We start from the raw sequence: 16,945 nt of genomic DNA on the forward strand, positions 1-16,945 counted from the left end.
TGACCTTGTAAAAATGCTAAAAATTAATTGCTCAACTTAAAAGGTGAATGTATGCTATGCAAATTATCTCTCTTTAAAATTCAAAAACAAAACAAGAAACTGAGTAAACTGCTTGGTTGAGCATTCACTGCTCACTAATGAGAGAATGGAGAAGTTGGCAATGCCCTCTTGGTTTACTCAGTTCCAGAAATTCCATCTAACAATCACCACAAAGAGTTTAAGGAAGGTCTCTGAGAGTATTCATCTGTAACCTAGCGGCAAGTAGAATTTCCACCTCACGTCTACTCCTTTAAAAGTGAATCACCTTCATGATCCCAAACACCACCATTCTCCTACCTAGTCTACCACCCCAGAACTAACATGATAGTGCCTTATGACTGATCTTCCCAAATCCGCTTCCATACAATTACTCTTCTGTTCTGAAAATTAGGATCACTTCAACTCTCCTGCTTGATAACATTCGAAGGCTTCCTTTATCTGTCTATTTTCCTTTACTATATATTAAAAAAATCTTAGACTAGGTGACTTAAAAGAGAGTTAGGTGCCAGTGTGCACACCTATAAAATAATCCTAGCTACTCAGGAGACTGAGATCTGACGATGACAGTTTGAAGCCAGCTCAGTCCATGAGACTCCTATCTCTAATTAATCATCAGAAAGCCAAAAAAGGCTAAGAGACAGTATCTGGACACAGGGTCCAAGCCCCCATACTGGCACAGGAAAAGAAAAAAAAAAAAAAAGACACTACTTAGCTCACAGTTTTGGAGGCTGAAAGTCCTTTTACAGGGATTTGAATTTAGGGCCTCCCCACTTGGTTTAGCTTTTTCTGCTAAGGGCTAGTGCTTTATGAGTTGAGCCATGCCTCCTCCTCTGGCTTTTTCGCTGGCTAAGCAGAGGTAAGAATCTGAGGATTTGTCTGTCAGGGCTGACTCTCAACCACAATTCTGGGGTTTCAGCCTCCCAAGAAGCTAGAATTATAGGCATGAATTTTTTGCTCTTTTTTTTTTTAATAACTAATTCAGAATCCTAGGAGAGCTACCTTTTCAAGGGTAACATCCCCCAAAGATTTATTAGATACCATATATCCTAGAAGTTGCTACCACCTTCCTAACATCACTATAATAGAGTCCAAGTTTCTAACATGAACCATTCATCGGCACAATCAAACCATAGCCAAACTACAGCACCAACACATCCAAGTCTTTATTCAAAGTGCTTGCAATGGCCCACAAGGCACTGCGCTTTACAGGCCCTTGTGACTCTCCTCATTTCCTACCACTCCAACCCTCGTGGCCTTCTTCCTGGTCCTCAAATAGGCGAAGCTCAAGCAAGCCAAACATTTATTATCTAAAGGCCTCGGCCTCTGCATTTCTTTTACTTGCAATGCATTTCCTCCATTAAACTCAGTGGCCCACTATGAACACTTGCTTTCTATCAGAAACCTCATCTACTCAAATAATTACCACCTAACCCAGAGTAACATTCTCCATCACTCTAACCTCCTACTGAGATTCTGCTTCATTTCTTTTCATCACATTTATCCCTGGCTTTGTTTACATCGACTCAGACAGAACAAAAACTGCAAGAGGGTAAGAGTTCTGTTCATAGCTGCATCCTTGGTGCACAGCGAACCTCCTGCATTCCAAAACCCGTCATCCTTACCGCCATGACAGTATGTCCTACGTGACATTTAATTCCCTAAGACACAAAATCCTATCTTCCTCCCCTCCTATCCTAGAGTGAGTTTCTAGGTCTACTTCTAGACTGTCTCATCTGGTCCTTCCCCTGCTTCTGCTACACTGTTCAGTATATTCTTAGACCTTTCACCTGGACTCTCTTGACCTTCGTCTCTTTTGGTATATGCATTTCAATAGTACCAAAATGATCTTTCCCCAATGACAATCCAACATCTTTGCCCATCTTAGAAACATTCAATAGCCTCATGCTTGTAATCCTAGCTACTCGGGAGGCTGAGATCTGAGGACCATGGCTCAAAGCCAGCCCAGGTACAAAAGTCCATGAAACTCTTCATCTCCAATTAACCACCAAAAAAGCAGGATGTAGAGCTGTGGCTCAAGTGGAAAAGCAAAAGTCTTGAGCAAAACAACTCACAGACACTATCCAGGTCCTGAGTTCAAGTCCCAGAACCAGCACCAAAAAACACAAACAACAGTTGCATGTACTCTTCTGTGTTGCGGGGGGGGGCACATGCAGCATCTGTGCACATGGCATGCACATATGCCAGCACATGCCAGTAGTGGGCTTAAAATCAAGGCCTGGGCGCTGTCTCTGAGCTTTTCCATTCAAGACTGGCACTCTACCATGGGAGCCACAGGTGCACTTCTGACTTTTAGGCTGGTTAACTGGAGATAAAAGAGTCTCACAGACTCTCCTGCCTAGGCTGGTTCTGAACCATGATCCTCAAATATTAACCTACTGAGTAGCTGTAGGTCAGTGGTAGAATGGTTGCCCAGCATTTGTGAGGCACTGAGTTTGATATCCAACACCACAAAAAAAAAGGTGTGTGTACCTGGTGAGAGTTATTTTCAACTCGTTCATTCTACCTCAACCTACCATACTGCCCTTCTATTCCAACCCAAATACACATCTCACAGCTAACCACAACTGCTGTTTCCAGATACAACACATTGTTTTGTTCTTTACTGCTCAATTCATAGTTCCCTCTGTAACTAAAACATTGTTCTTCCTTTCTTTGCCTAGCATATAAACCTACTCTACCAGAAAACTTGCCATGGCTCTTTGATTTAGATGTCGTCTTCTTACCTTCCTATCAGCACTTATCATAATTACCATATGTTGGAATGTTTATAATATAATATAGAGTAAGTTTTGAATATTTTTGTCTCATGCTAAATTATGAGCTCCTTGAGAACATGTCAGATAGCCTATCCACTTTCATTCCACATTGCCTGACATACAGAAGTTGCTAAATGAAGGATTTATCAAAAAATAGCACATCAAAAAGGGAGCAAAAAGCCAGGCACTGGTGGCTCACACCTGTAATCCTAGCTACCCAGGAGGCTGAGATATGAAGATCACAGTTCAAAGCCAGCCTGTGGGCTGGGAAGGTGGCTTAGTGGTAGAGTACTTGCCTAGCATGCATGAAACCCTGGATTCGCTTCCTCAGCACCACATAAACAGAAAAGGCCAGAAGTGGTGCTGTGTCTCAAGTGGTAGAGTGCTAGCCTTGAGCAGAAGAACTGGCAAAAAAAAAAAAGGGGGGGGGGAGTTTTGTGGGGGGAAGTAGGGATGGAAGAAAGGGAAGAAGGAAGGAAGATAGGAAAGAGCATGTAAGCACACTCAAGGCATTAATTTTTTAAAAAGGTATTTTTAAGGCTTGACTGAAAGTGTAGTTCAAGTGGTTACCCACTTGTGTAACAAGTGTGGGGTCCTAAATTCAAACTCCAGTATCACCCTAAAAAAATACTGATGGTCTGGCATAAGAATCCCAAATAGCAGGCAGGCGGAGGTGGCTCCTAACTGTCTGTAATGCCAGCTACTCATCTGAGGTCAGCAGTCTGAAGACAACCCAGGCAGAAGTCTGTAAGACTCTTATTTCCAATAAACCATTCAGAATAAGCAGAAGGTGGTATTGTGGCTCAAGTAGTAGAGTGCTAGCCTTGAGCACAAAGAAGCTCAGAGACAGTGCCCAGGCCCAGAGTTCAAGGTCAAGGACTAGCAAAAAGAAAAGAAGAGAATCCCAATAGCGGGGATTACAGGCATGAGCCACTGTGACAGACCACAACACTCTCCCACCATCTCAACTTAAGCCAAACATGATGGTGAGTCGGTGATCCAGCTACATGGGAAGCCATAGGTAGGAGGATGGCAATCCAAGACCAGCCTAGGAAACAACAACAACAACAATCTGAGACCAAATCTGAAAAATAAAGCAAAAAAGGGCTTGAGGCATGGCTCAAGGGTAAAGCACCTGCTTAGCAAGCAGGAGGCATTATGTGCAAATCCTAGTACCACCAAAAGGAAAAACAGGCAGTATTGTTAATTCAATGCAGTGTTTTTATCACATTATTTTTATTTTTGTCAGTCCTGGGGCTTGAACTCAGGGCCTAAGCGCTGTCCTGAGCCTCTTTGTGCTCAAGGCTAGTGCTCTACCACTTGAGCTACAGTGTCACTTCCAGTTTGGGGGCAATTAACTGGAGATAAGAGTCTTACAGGGGGCTGGGAATATGGCCTAGTGGCAAGAGTGCTTGCCTCATATACATGAAGCTCTCGGGTCGATTCCCCAGCACCACATATATAGAAAACGGCCAGAAGTGGCGCTGTGGCTCAGGTGGCAGAGTGCTAGCCTTGAGCAAAAAGAAGCCAGGGACAGTGCTCAGGCCTTGAGTCTAAGGCCCAGGACTGGCAAGAAAAAAAAAAAAGAGAGTCTTACAGGGACTTTTCTGCCTTGACCCTCAATCCTCAGTTCTCAGCCTCCTGAGTAGCTAGGATTATAGGCATAAGCCACCGACATCCAGCCTCAGCAGAACATTTTTTAAAAGCCTATCCAAATTCCAAGTACAAGCAATGAAATCCCACATGTCCTAAACATTCCTATGTCTAGCCATTTCGGGCCATTTTATTCAAGTATTTGCTGCAACGTGTTGAATGCCATTAACAACATACAGACTATAAAAGCAGAACAAGTTTTGGTTAGAAAATTGAAAAATCCAATATAAATCTTAGACCACTATTTCTAGATAATATACCATCACTAACGCTGAGAGTTTTATCAAAAGTATGAAAAACAAATCCAACATTGGATCCAACATGATCTACATTAACACATAAATTGCTTTTGTGTGGCAAATGACATTTCTCAAAAACTATCACAACATAGAGAACACTAGTCAATACTAATTAAGCTTTACTTAAACTTATGAAGGATTGTTCAAAGAACACTGCTGCTGAAACAAAACAGCACACACCATTTTATTTTTAACTTGGAGACTTTAAGGCAACAAAACCCCAAGTATTATGACATATTCTAATTCTCAGTTACCTCAATACCTGTCGTGTAGTTAAAAAAAAATTAAGTGTTTTTGTAACTAATTGGACATATAAATCAAACTTAAAAGCTTGCTCCCAAAGTCAAAAATTTGTCCTATCAGATTAAATGACATAAATCCTTCCAGAGCTCATTGTAATAACAAATTGAGAACATACATAAACACACACAACATACAAATTTAAGCCCAATGAACACTACATCCTCTTTTTGTTGTTGTTTCCTGAGACAGGGTCTTTCTATGTAGTTCAATCTGGTCTCAAATTTGTGATCTCCTGCCTCAACCTCCCAAGTCCTGGGATTGTAGGTATGTCCTATCACACTCAGCTAAACACATCTTGAATTCAACGTTTAAGGAAGAGAAATAAAAACCATGAGCAAATCCCTAACTTGCACCACATAAAAATTAAGTTGTAAGAAATGAGGAAGTTCAGGCGTGGATAGCACACATCTGTAATCCTAGTATTCACAAGGTTGAGCTATTAGAATTGTGGTTCCAAGGGGGCTGGGGGAGGAATGTCTGAGAGACTCTCAACTTCCAAAACGCTGTGAGTGAGGTGTGCTGTGGAGGTGTGGCTGGAGTGGTAGAGCCCTAGTCTTGGGCACAAAAGCTCAAGGACAGCATCGGGCTCTGAGTGCAAGCGCTAGGACTGGCACAAAAAAGAAAAATAAGGAAGGTTTCTAGTACTAATAGATTCCTAAGATGTGCTATATTTAACAACAACAGCATTCCTTATAAAGATGGGAATTTGTTACAGCAAAACAAACTGTCTGTTGGTTTACTGCCTGCACTTGAACTCAAGGCCTCTGGCTCTTAATGTTTCCCACTCAAAGTTATTGCTCTACCACATCTCCATTTGTGGCTTTTTGCTGGTTAATTGGAGATAAGAGTCTCAAGGACTTTCTGCCCAAGCTGGCTTTAAACTGTGTAGCTAGGATCACAGGTACCAGCAATCAGCACCACACAAGATTTTTTTTTTTTTACGACAGTAAGAATAGAAATTGTAAGCCCTTAAAATTAGTAGTTCTAAGATGATACCAAATTTGTTATATTTCTTAATACCATGAAACTTTTAAGGATAAAGTTTCCAACAAACTTTCATTTCTTAAGCAGACAAGGTTTTAAAATGGAAAAATAAAGTCTAAAATGTACCTTTAACTTACTACATCCCTTTCAGCCAAACATTTACAGAGAAGCTAAGATGTGTCAGGCATTACAATGTGAACTGTGACAGATTACAACATTTATTCCAAATATTTACTTAGCTTCTGAACTTGTTTATCATTGGACCCAAAACTTTTCAGAAATTTTCATCTAATACCAAGGCAGATTTATAATTTTTCTAATAAACTCACTTTTCACTGCTGTAAGCTGCTGGCAGGAATATTTGGTAGCATTTGTGACTCAGAAGAGGGATTCATATCTGAACCACCACCGCGTGTGTTTTCATTTAGAAGAAAGATAGAAAGTCACACACAGAAATAAACTATTGCAGGCAATCTCCAGCAGCCCTAACTCAAAAAGAAAAGCACCTTATGAAATGTGGGTTGTATTATTTTGTACATACTAGATTGAATGGTTAGGTGGTCATAGTTCTTACTTTCTTCCATAGAAGAAAACATTACAAATGATGCTCTGAATACAGTACTGTAAAAAGTACTGTCTGAAAAGAAAAAAAAAAATTTTTTTCAACACAGTTTAGGGTTGGGAATGTGACTTAGGGATAATGTGGTTGCCTAGCATTCATGAAGCCCTGGGTTCAATTCCTCAGTACCACATAAACAGAAAAAGCCAGAAGTGGTGCTGTGGCTCAAGTAGCAGAGTGCTAGCCTTGAGCAAAAAGAAGCCAGGCACAGTGCTCAGGCTCTGAGTTCAAGCCCCAGGACTGGCCAAAAAAAAACAAACAACAAACCATACTTTCAAGGAACTGTCAAAAGTAGATGACATTTATATTCTAACATTATCTGTTGCATTTCTGTAGATGTGAACACACTCAAGTACTTATGAATTCAAAATGGATGAAAAAAATTATCTTACTGTCTAACTCACAGAAGATAAACATAGACACTGCAGATACCTAGCTCAGGCTTTTCATCCCCGGAGTGTTAACAAGCCAGCCAGCATTCATTTACATATTCCCTGAGTGAAAAACAACCTGTACTGGACTGCTGCAATTTCTCCCAACGAGGAAACTCTACTCTCTACTCCAGACTCTCTCGCGTGTCTCCGACACCACCCTCCAGTTAACAGGCTCGCTTCAAGAGGAAGCGGGCCGTGAGATTTCCACACACAAACACAATGCAGCACAGCAAATGACAACAGGGGCAGACCCCGCGGATCACCGCAGAAAAACAAACCACGCTGCCCAGCCCAAGTCCCGGGGAACACGGGGCACAACTGTTCCTTGGCAACTCGGAAGTGTCGAGGTCACAGAAACCCCCCTACGATCTTGCAGGGACGATTCTGGGGTGCTGTTTCTTTGGGGGTGGGGGTGGGCGACCATCTGAAAGGTCTGCTCCCCGCAACTTCACTTCACAGCAGGGCTGGCTCGCTCGCTCGGCCGGCGAGGCTCCCTCTCGCCCGTGCGTGCGGGGGGAAGCGAGTCGGGTTACTTGACCTGCTTTCCCGGCTCCGCGTTCGCGGGCGCTGCGCTCTCCTCCGGGCCGCTATTCCGGCGGCCCGGGGCGGGGGGAGCCGCGCGACGTGGGAGTCCCCGGAACTCCGAGGAGGCCGGCGCACGCCGCCGACCCCCTGCTCCCCCCCCACCCCCCACCCCCGCCGCCGCGGCGGAGGCCCGAGCTCCGCGGGCAGCCTTACCTTCATGGCGACTCTGGGGCCGCGGTCCCCGCGGGCGCACCGGCGTCACCTGCACCTGGAGGAGAGGAACAAAAGGCGCGGCGGGGTCAGCACCGCCGGGCGCCCCTCCGTCGTCGGGCCCGGCCCCGCGCGCGCCGCCCGGGCCCCCCGGGTCCCCCCCCCCGGGCCCCCCGGGCCGCGCCAGCCCCGCGCGCCCTCCGCCCACTCGGCCGCCGCTCTGCGCCCCATTGTCGCGACCCGACGGGCTTCCCGGTCCCCGGCGATGACGCCATTTCTGTCAGAAGAAACTCGCGAGCCCGCGGCGCGGGGTCCGGCGCGGCCTGGCCGGGGGCGCCGCCGTCCGCCCCCACGGGCCGCGCACCCCGCGCCGGCTCCGCCGACGGGCGGGCCCGGCGCCCGCAGCGGGGAGGCCCGGGGCCGAGGGCCGGCACCCGGAGCCCCGGGGAGGGGACTCCCCCCCGGGCCGCCCCCCCCTCCCCCGTCCGGCCCGGGCCCGGCCGAGGCCGCGGGCAGGGGCGGCCGGAGCTGGGCGCCGCGGAGGACCGGGGGTCCCGGGCGGGCGAGGCCCGGAGTCGGCCATCGGGCCCCCGCTCCGCGGCCCGGCCGGGCAGGCCCCCCGAAGGGGCGGCGAGCACCCCGGAAAACGGCCCTACCTTCGGCGCGAGCGCGGTCCGAGCGCCGCGCGCCCCGAGTCCCCGCTCGCGGGCCCCCACTCCCGCGGGCCGGGGGCGACGCGGAGGGGGCGGGGGTCCGGCGGCGGCCGAGCGGCGGCTCCGCTCCTCCTCCTCCCGCGGCGGCGACTGGTACCTTTGTTTGGCGGCCGCTCGGGCTCCCTCGCGGGGGGAGGGGGACGGCGAAAAATCCCTCCCGGACGGAGGTCCGGGCCCCGGGCGCGCTGCCCTCCCGGGGACGCGGCGCCGGGCCCTCCGCGCCTCCCTCCGGGCCGAGGTCCGGGCGCCGGCCGGGGCGGCAGCAAGCTCGGGCTCGAGACTCTGCCTCGGCTCCGGCGCCTCCGCTCCTCACTCCGGACTCGACTGACGGGCAAACATCGCTTCCCCCTCCAGCTCGGCGCCCCCCTCCCTCCCTCTCCCCTCCCCTCGGCCCTGTCCCCGCCCCTGCCTCTTTCCCGGATGGCCTCTCGGGCGGCCCCGGATTGGCTGAGGCCCGCGGGAGCCCGCCCCTGCCCCGGCCCCATTGGCTCGTCCGATACAAACAACGACGCCATTTTCCCACCAGTTCTATGGAAACAGAAAGTTGCGCCGCAAGGCTTTCTGGGTAATGTAGTCCCGCTCCTCGGGCCCACGCGCCAGTGCCCGCCGAGCGGAACTGCGAAGCCCACCAGGCCGTGCGCCTGCATGCGTCGAGAGGGGCGGGGGGGAGGGCGGCGCCGCGGGGCCGCGGGGAGGCGGCGACGACGCCTGCGCAGTGAGAGCGGGATGGCGCATTTTCTAGTACCGAGTTATGCGGCGTCGCTGGCGGCTGAGGGCGGAGAGTTCCGTGGTGAAGTAAGGGGTGGGATTCATGTAGGCGTCGGGAGGAGCCGAGGTCTGAACTATAGAGTGGGAAGCTGATGCTGGGCACTGCGGCTCGCGGACCGGCGGCGTGAAGTCGTGAGATCATCGTGGAACCGTGAGCGGCGGCGGTGGCGGCGGCGGCGGCGGCGGCGGCGCGGGGGGACCCGGATGGGAGAGGGCGGGGGCGGGGCGGGGCTGGTGGGGGGGGGGAGAGATAAAAAAAGAGAGGGCGAGGACCCGGATGCTGACCCCGCTCGGGCCGCGGGACGCCGGGGCGGAAGCGGCGGGCGCCGTGCGGAGCGGCCGCGGGGCCGGCGGGGCGGGCGGCGGAGGGCGGGATGCGGCCCGTGCCCGGCGGGCGCCCGCGGGCGGAGGAGGCGGGGCCGAGGGGAGCGGAGCCCGGGTGCGGGCCGCGCGGTGAGTGAGCAGCGCCGCGCCGGGGGTCCGGACGGCCCGGGAAGCCGCGGAGGCCGGAGGGGGCCGGCGGGGTGGGGGGGGGCTCCCCGGGCCCAGGCACCGAGAGCACGGCCGCCCCCCCCCCCGAGGGCTGGCCCGCGCCCCCCGGCCCGCGCCCAGCTCCACTCCAGACGCGGCGTGGAGTCCTTCGGGGATGCCACCGCATCCACCCGCGAGCGCTCTGAGCGTGCACACCAGGGTTCTGACCGGTTCAGACCCTCCCGCATCCGGGTCTCGAAACGTGGTCTTGCCTGGTGTGTGTGGAACTTGAACTCAGGGCCAGCTTTTTTTTTTCTTCTCTTTTTAGCCCAAGGCTAGCACTCGTCTACGTGAGCCACAGCTCCACTTCTGGCTTTTTTGGTAATTAATGAGAGGTGCGAGTCTCGTGGACGTCTCTGCCCAGGCTGGCTCGCTTCGAACCTTGACCCTCAGCCTCCTGAGTAGCGTACAGCTTTTGAAGTTAAGAGGGATGGCATGTTGAAGTTAGGCTGGTGGCTCATGGCTGTAATCCTTGCTAACTGGTAAACTGAAATCCAGAGGATCAAAGTTTGAAGGCAACCCAGCAGAAAAAAAAAAAAAAAAATCCTTGGACTCCCATCTCCAAAATAACCAGCAAAAAGCTAGGCGGGGGAAATGAGGGTCGCCACGCAGAGAGAGAGAGAGAGCATCAGTCAGCTTAGCAAGTGCTAATCCTTGAGTTCAAAGTCCAGTACATGCAAAAGGGGGGGGGGTGCAGGTGGTGGAAAGATACTATCATATTATTTTTGCCCCAAAGATGACTGAAACACAGAACCACAGGTGAAAGAGTCCTACTAAATATAAGACCCTTTGTTTGACATGCACACGGATGTGTCCTGGTTCTGGGACTGGGCACTGTCCCTTAGCTTTTGCTCTCAAGGCTGTTGCTCTACCACTTGAGCCACGTCTCCACTTTGGCTTTTTTTCTGGTTAATTGAAGATGCGTTTCTTGGACTTCTTTGTCTGACTTTGAACTTCAGTCCTCAGACCTCAACCTCCTGAGTAGCCAGAATTACAGGCATGAGAGCCCAGCATTTTTTTTTAAGTTACTGGCATTTGAACTCAGAGCCTGCCAGGAGCTCTACCACCTGAGCTCTGCCCTCAGCCCTGGTTTTGACTCTGCTATTTTTTAGACAGAGGCTTGCTCTTTGGACTAGGATGGTCTCAAAGTTTCCAACCTACACTTCTCATATAGCTGGGATTACAGATGAACATTTGTTGAGATAAAATCTCTTAACTGCAAAACTTTTTGCGGTCTGGCCTTGAACTGTTCTGCTATTCTCCCAAGTTTCTTTTCTTCTTTTAACCCCTTAAAATGTATCAGAAGTAAAATGATAAGTTACTAACTTGTGATTTGGGTTACTTCCAAGTGTCTTATGCTCTTTCTTCCCCTGGTATTATACTTAATATCAATTGCTAGTCAACGCAAAGATATATTCCACATGGGATGTTTATTTCTGAATTTACATGGCTGAAATAACTTCCTTTGGTAAGGGTTCCACTTTCCTAGGATTTCTGCCATAATCATCAAGAACTATGTGCTTTTTAGGCATACGTTTGTAATACCAGACTTTGGGAGGCTGAAGGAGAAACTCTAACCAGCCTTGGCTCCATTACATTTTGAGTGTGCATCCAGTCTTGGCCGCACATAAAGCCAGGACCCTGTTGGACTTGCCTGTAATGCTAACTCAGTAGGTTGAGATCTGAGGATTGAGTTTGGAAGCTAACTGGGCAGACAAACCTGTATCTCCAACTTTGCTGGTTACCAGCAAAAAGCAGAAATGTGGCTCTAGTGGTAGAGCACCAATGGTGAATGAAGAAGCCAAGTAAAAGTCCAAGGCCTGAAGTTCAAGCTTTATTACTGGCCAGAAAAAAGGCAGAGGAGAGAGCAAGACCCTATGTGTGTGCACATGTTCAGTCCTAAAAGTTAACCAAACTACCTGCATCATGCCTTGATTTCCATTGGTAATCTGCCTTAAGAGGTAGTGGGATTTGTGTCTTAGCCTATGACTACCGGCAATGGGTATGTGGCATTAAAGGGTGGAACTATTGAATAACTTGAGGTTTTAATCTAAGGAATGCTTAGGGGTAAGGGTCACATATAGTACTGTCGCATAGATCTGCAGGGAGACACGCTGGTGTGCATTAGCTTTCCCGAGAGGAGTCACAACTTTGCTTGTGCTTTCAGATCTTTCTGCCTTCAAGGCACTTGTATTATTAGCATTCTTCATCAACCGTGCCTAGCAGCACACAGATAAGGGAGAAGTTATTTTCTTTCTTCCTGTTGGCATACTAGACACCTCCTTCCACAGAGGAACAAAAAAAGCTGGTACCTAATAGAAACACAGTGGTTCCCACTTTTTACCCAGGTATTGTTTCTGTACTAAGAAACAGGACCATTATACCTAATTCACACCAGGTTGTGCAGTCTGAGCTCTTAATTGTGCTGGTAAACTGGAATGGCAGTGCTAATTAGATTTGAGAAATTGTTATTGAGGCTGGGACTTGAACTTGGCACCTGACACTTTCACTCATTGGCTAGTATTCTACCAACTGAGCCATGCCTCCAGTCCCATGAAAAATACCAGAAGGAATAACTATCAAAATGCCTAGCCTTATTCATGAGACTATGATGATAGCCTTGGATGATTGGGCTCTAAAAGATGGGTTTCAGCCAGGTGCCGGTGGCTCACACCTGTAATCCTATCTACTTAGGAGACAAATCTGAGGATCACAGTTCAAAGCCAGCCTAGGCAGACAAAGCTTGAACTAGCCAGGAAAAGGCTAGAAGTGTGGCTCAAGTGATAGAGCACCATCAGCCTTGGACAAAAAAGCTGAGCAGCAGTGCAAGGCCCCGTGTTCTAAGCTCCAGTACCAGCTCCACACATCCAAAAAAAACCCCAAAAAACTCTTTAGATCAGTCTTGCATTATGACATCTAAACACAATTTTGTTTGTTCACGAGATCTTCTTTTTCTTTCTTGTCCAAGACTGAAGTGGGTATCTGACACTTTTGCTCACTGCTGGTGCACTACCAGCTGAGCAACACCTCCAGCCTCATGGTTTGTTCTTTCTGACAGGTCAGCTTTGAAACCTAAAAACAATGGAGAAGACTCAAGAAACAGCCGAGAGAATTCTCCTAGAGCCCTATAAGTACTTGCTTCAATTACCAGGTAACCATTCATTTGTTAACAGTGCAGAGCAGTTTTCAGGCTGTGGTCATTCGTTCAGATGTTAATAAAAGAAAAGGTTAGACTTACTAGTTGTTGAGGCTTTTCTATTATTTAGTGATACATATACCTTTTGTCTTATTTGTAAGTTTACCTTTTTGGGGGAGGGCAAGGAGGAGCACAGGAATGGTGGGACGAAGGATGAAAAAATGCAGCAGTGATACTCACTAGACACTGTTGAAAATGAACTGTACAGGCTGGGAATGTGGCTTAGTGGTAGAGTGCTTGCCTAGCATTCGTGAAGACGTGGGTTCGATTCCTCACTACCACATAAACAGAAAAAAGTGGAAGTGGTGCTGTGGCTCAAGTGATAGAGTGCCAGCCTTGAGCAAAAAGAAGCTCAGTGACAGTGCCTAAGCCCTAAGTTGAAGCCTCATGGCTGAGGGAAAAAAAAATGAACTATACAACTTGTAAGGGAAGGGTGTTGGGAAGGAAAAACTGGGAGAAGGGATGACACTGTTCAAAAAGAAATGTCCTCATTACCTGACTTACATAATGAACCCCTCTATAGATCACCTTTACAATAATAAAATGATATGTATGAAAAAATTTGTAAATAGCTGGGGTTGTAGAACATGTGATTAAAGTTCTTGCCCTGCATGTACAAAGCCCTGGGTGTTCTGTTTTGTTTCTCAAGTGGTAAAGCAATATAGTGCCTTGAGCAAAAAGCAGCTCAGGGACAGAGCCTGGGCCACGCCCGGAGTCCAAGCCTCAGAAATGGCACACACACACAAAAAAAAATTTGTGTGAAATAGTGCTAATTAATGGTACCTAAGCAAACTGGCTTCCTTTTCAATAAAAGGGGTTTATACCATATTTTAGACATTCCATTTCTAAACTATTCATAGATAGTAAGTTTTAAAATCTGCCGTACCTGCCCTAATTTTAAAAGGCTGTACACTAGGTTGAATCAGATGGGTCTGGGGTTGTGTATATTAAGCAATAGAAAGAAATCTGCAGGGCTGGGAATATGGCCTAGTGGCAAGAGTGCTCACCTTGTATACATGAAGCCCTAGGTTCGATTCCTCAGCACCACATATATAGAGAAAGCCATAAGTGGCACTGTACCTCAAGTTGGCAGAGCGCTACCCTTGAGCAAAAAGAAGCCAGGGACAGTGCTCAGGCCCTGAGTCCAAGCCCCAGGACTGGCAAAAGAAAAAGAAAAAAAAAAGCTCAGGGACAGTGACTAGGCCCTAAGTGCAAGCCCCAAGTCTGGCCAAAAAAAAGAAAGAAAGAAAGAAATCTGCATTACAAAATGGTTTAAGACATATTTGTCGGGCTGGGAATATGGCCTAGTGGCAAGAGTGCTTGTTTCATATACATGAGGCCCTAGGTTCGATTCCCCAGCACCACATATATAGAAAATGGCCAGAAGTGGCGCTGTGGCTCAAGTGGCAGAGTGTTAGCCTTGAGCTCCAAAGACAGTGCTCAGGCCCTGAGTTCAAGGCCCAGGACTGGCAAAAAAAAAAGACATATTTGTCAAGTCATAAGGTTTTGTAACACTTTTTTAAATGTATTTCTTGTGGTTAAAGTGTTTTATTTATTTTTTTTGGTCTTTTCTTTTTTGGTACTGGGGACCAAACCCAGGACACGTTGCACTTGCTAGGCAAGCGCTTTGCCACTGAACTACATCGCAGCCCTGTTTTATTTTTTAATTACAGGTAAACAGGTGAGAACCAAACTTTCACAGGCTTTTAATCATTGGCTGAAAGTCCCAGAAGACAAACTACAGGTATTTAGACAATTCTTTTTTATTCATCTTTTTATATTTCATTATTGAGGTTTGAACTCAAGATCTTCTTACTAGGCAAGTTCTCTACCTCCAGCCCTTTTCTTTTTATTGTTCTTTTTGCCAGTACTGTGGCTTGAACTCAGGGCCTTGTGCACACACTTGGCTTTTTCAAACACGCAAGGCCTGTACCTTACTTGAGCCATGCCTCTAGATCTCGTGTGTTGTTTTTTTAATATGGCGCTGTCCTTGACTTTTTTTGCTCAAAGCTAGCACTGAACACTTGAGCCACAACCCCACTTCCAGCGTTTTGGTGGTTAACTGGAGAGGAGCCTCACAGACTTTCCTGCCCAGGCTGGCTTTGCATCGGGATACCCCGATCTCAGATTACTGGTATGAGCCACTGGCACTTGACTCGTGGCCGAATATGTGTGAAAAAATCCCTTGGATTTGTTTGCCCAGGCATGTAGAGCCTAGATTCCCAGATCTGTGCCTTCTGAGTAGTTAAGATTATAGGCATCATTAAGCATAAATTTTTGAATAATGTGAAATCAAAGCGAGGACCTGGTGGTTCATGCCTGTAATCCATGCTAACCTCAGGAAGCTGAGATCTGAGGATTATGGTTCAAAACCAGCTGGGGCAAGAAAGTCCATGAGATTCTTATCTCCATTTAACCACCAGAAAACCAGAAGTGGTACTGTGATTCAAAGTGGTAGAGTGCTTGCTCTCCTTGAGCAAAATTGCCCAGGGACAGTGCCTAGGCCTTGAGTTCAAGCCCCACAGCCAACCAAAAAAAAAAGTGAAATGTTTGATGAAATAAGGTGAAACTTTTTTTCTTTTTAGATTATCATTGAAGTGACAGAAATGTTACACAATGCCAGTTTGCTCATTGATGACATTGAAGACAACTCTAAGCTCCGACGCGGCTTTCCCGTGGCTCACAGCATCTACGGGATTCCATCTGTCATCAACTCGGCCAATTATGTGTACTTCCTTGGCTTGGAGAAGGTTTTAACCCTGGACCACCCAGAGGCAGTGAAGATTTTTACCCGCCAGCTTTTGGAGCTCCATCAGGGACAAGGCCTAGATATTTACTGGAGGGACACTTACACATGTCCCACTGAAGATGAATATAAAGCCATGGTCCTGCAGAAGACAGGCGGACTGTTTGGATTAGCAGTAGGTCTCATGCAGTTGTTCTCTGACTATAAAGAAGATTTAAAGCCACTGCTTAATACACTTGGGCTCTTTTTCCAAATCAGAGATGATTATGCTAATCTATCGTCCAAAGAATATAGTGAAAACAAGAGTTTCTGTGAGGACCTAACAGAGGGAAAGTTCTCCTTCCCTACCATTCATGCTATTTGGTCAAGACCTGACAGTTCCCAGGTGCAGAACATCTTGCGCCAGAGAACAGAAAATGTAGATATTAAAAAATACTGTGTGCATTATCTTGAAGATATAGGTTCTTTTGAATACACTCGAAATACTCTTAGAGAGCTAGAATCTAAAGCCTATAAGCAAATTGAGGCCTGTGGGGGGAACCCAGAGCTGGTGGCTCTAGTACAGTACTTGAGTAAGATGTTCAGAGAAGAAACGGAATAATGCCAGCACATTCTTGACTGGGCAATGAGGGCATTCTTTTAGTTGACTGTTTTGTCTCTTAGCCTATTACTGGTTTACAAACTTGAACCGAGGTATTTGTCTCCAAAAACTGAGTACGTAGTGGTAATATGAATAGAATCTCAATGTAGAAATCCCTACGTACATAAAGTGGAAATTACCAAAAGAAATCACCTTTTATACATCACACTTGAATGTCGGAAATCGTTGTAGCAGGACATTGTGACCACAAAATTATGTTGGTTTTTGTCAATAAAAAAGACATTAGCTTCCATTTTTATCTGGATGCTTCCTAACAGTACTGTAGGCACAGTTCCCAATTAATCTGTCCCAGTTCCAAACCAGTGTCACACTTAAGACACTGGTGTTTTAGCCAGCAGACCCAATAACCACAAAACCTTCCCCCCACCGCCACCCCCCAACCACTACTGTAATCAGTCTTGCTGTCCTGGAAAACTCCGGAAGGAACCAGAGGAAATACTCGGGGCCCTCCTCCTACCTTCATCCATGCCTGACGCTCCCTCCAGTC

The 16,945-nt window shown here is 47.7% G+C and overlaps 3 protein-coding genes across 8 annotated transcripts in view; 1 reads left to right on the plus strand and 2 right to left on the minus strand.

Annotated features, from left to right (window-relative positions):
• Arid4b (AT-rich interaction domain 4B) overlaps positions 1–9,334 on the minus strand; it is a 102,330-nt gene extending 92,996 nt beyond the window's left edge. For 5 of the 6 annotated variants that reach the window (XM_048367712.1, XM_048367714.1, XM_048367713.1 and 2 more), the window contains exons 1-2: positions 8,654–8,919; positions 7,847–7,901 (exon numbers count right to left, since the gene is read on the minus strand). In XM_048367712.1, coding sequence (XP_048223669.1) covers positions 7,847–7,852 — 6 coding nt within the window. In that variant the 5' untranslated portion in view covers positions 7,853–7,901; positions 8,654–8,919. Of the gene's footprint in view, positions 1–7,846; positions 7,902–8,653; positions 8,920–9,301 lie in introns of those variants that run through there. The other variant, XM_048367711.1, reaches the window with a different exon arrangement.
• On the plus strand, positions 9,266–16,696 carry Ggps1 (geranylgeranyl diphosphate synthase 1). Its single transcript, XM_048367721.1, has 4 exons — positions 9,266–9,475; positions 12,914–13,006; positions 14,725–14,795; positions 15,637–16,696. Exons 2-4 carry the CDS (start codon positions 12,937–12,939, stop codon positions 16,396–16,398), a joined length of 903 nt encoding a protein of 300 aa, XP_048223678.1. The 5' UTR covers positions 9,266–9,475; positions 12,914–12,936; the 3' UTR covers positions 16,399–16,696.
• The window catches only part of B3galnt2 (beta-1,3-N-acetylgalactosaminyltransferase 2), a 50,127-nt gene continuing 42,661 nt past the window's right edge, over positions 9,480–16,945 (minus strand). Inside the window, exon 13 of the mRNA XM_048367718.1 lies at positions 9,480–9,519. The gene's annotated coding sequence lies outside the window, so the exon portion shown is untranslated. The remainder of the gene's footprint in view (positions 9,520–16,945) is intronic.

Source organism: Perognathus longimembris, chromosome 18 (genome assembly GCF_023159225.1).
Source record: "Perognathus longimembris pacificus isolate PPM17 chromosome 18, ASM2315922v1, whole genome shotgun sequence".
Lineage (NCBI taxonomy): Eukaryota > Metazoa > Chordata > Mammalia > Rodentia > Heteromyidae > Perognathus > Perognathus longimembris.

Bases quoted from the DNA above. Each gene is read 5' to 3' on its own strand.
- Ggps1 (XM_048367721.1), top strand. From the start codon at position 12,937: ATGGAGAAGACTCAAGAAACAGCCGAGAGAATTCTCCTAGAGCCCTAT. The intron at 13,007-14,724 runs GTAACCATTCAT...TTTTAATTACAG, and splicing joins GTACTTGCTTCAATTACCAG to GTAAACAGGTGAGAACCAAA. The intron at 14,796-15,636 runs GTATTTAGACAA...TTTTCTTTTTAG, and splicing joins TCCCAGAAGACAAACTACAG to ATTATCATTGAAGTGACAGA.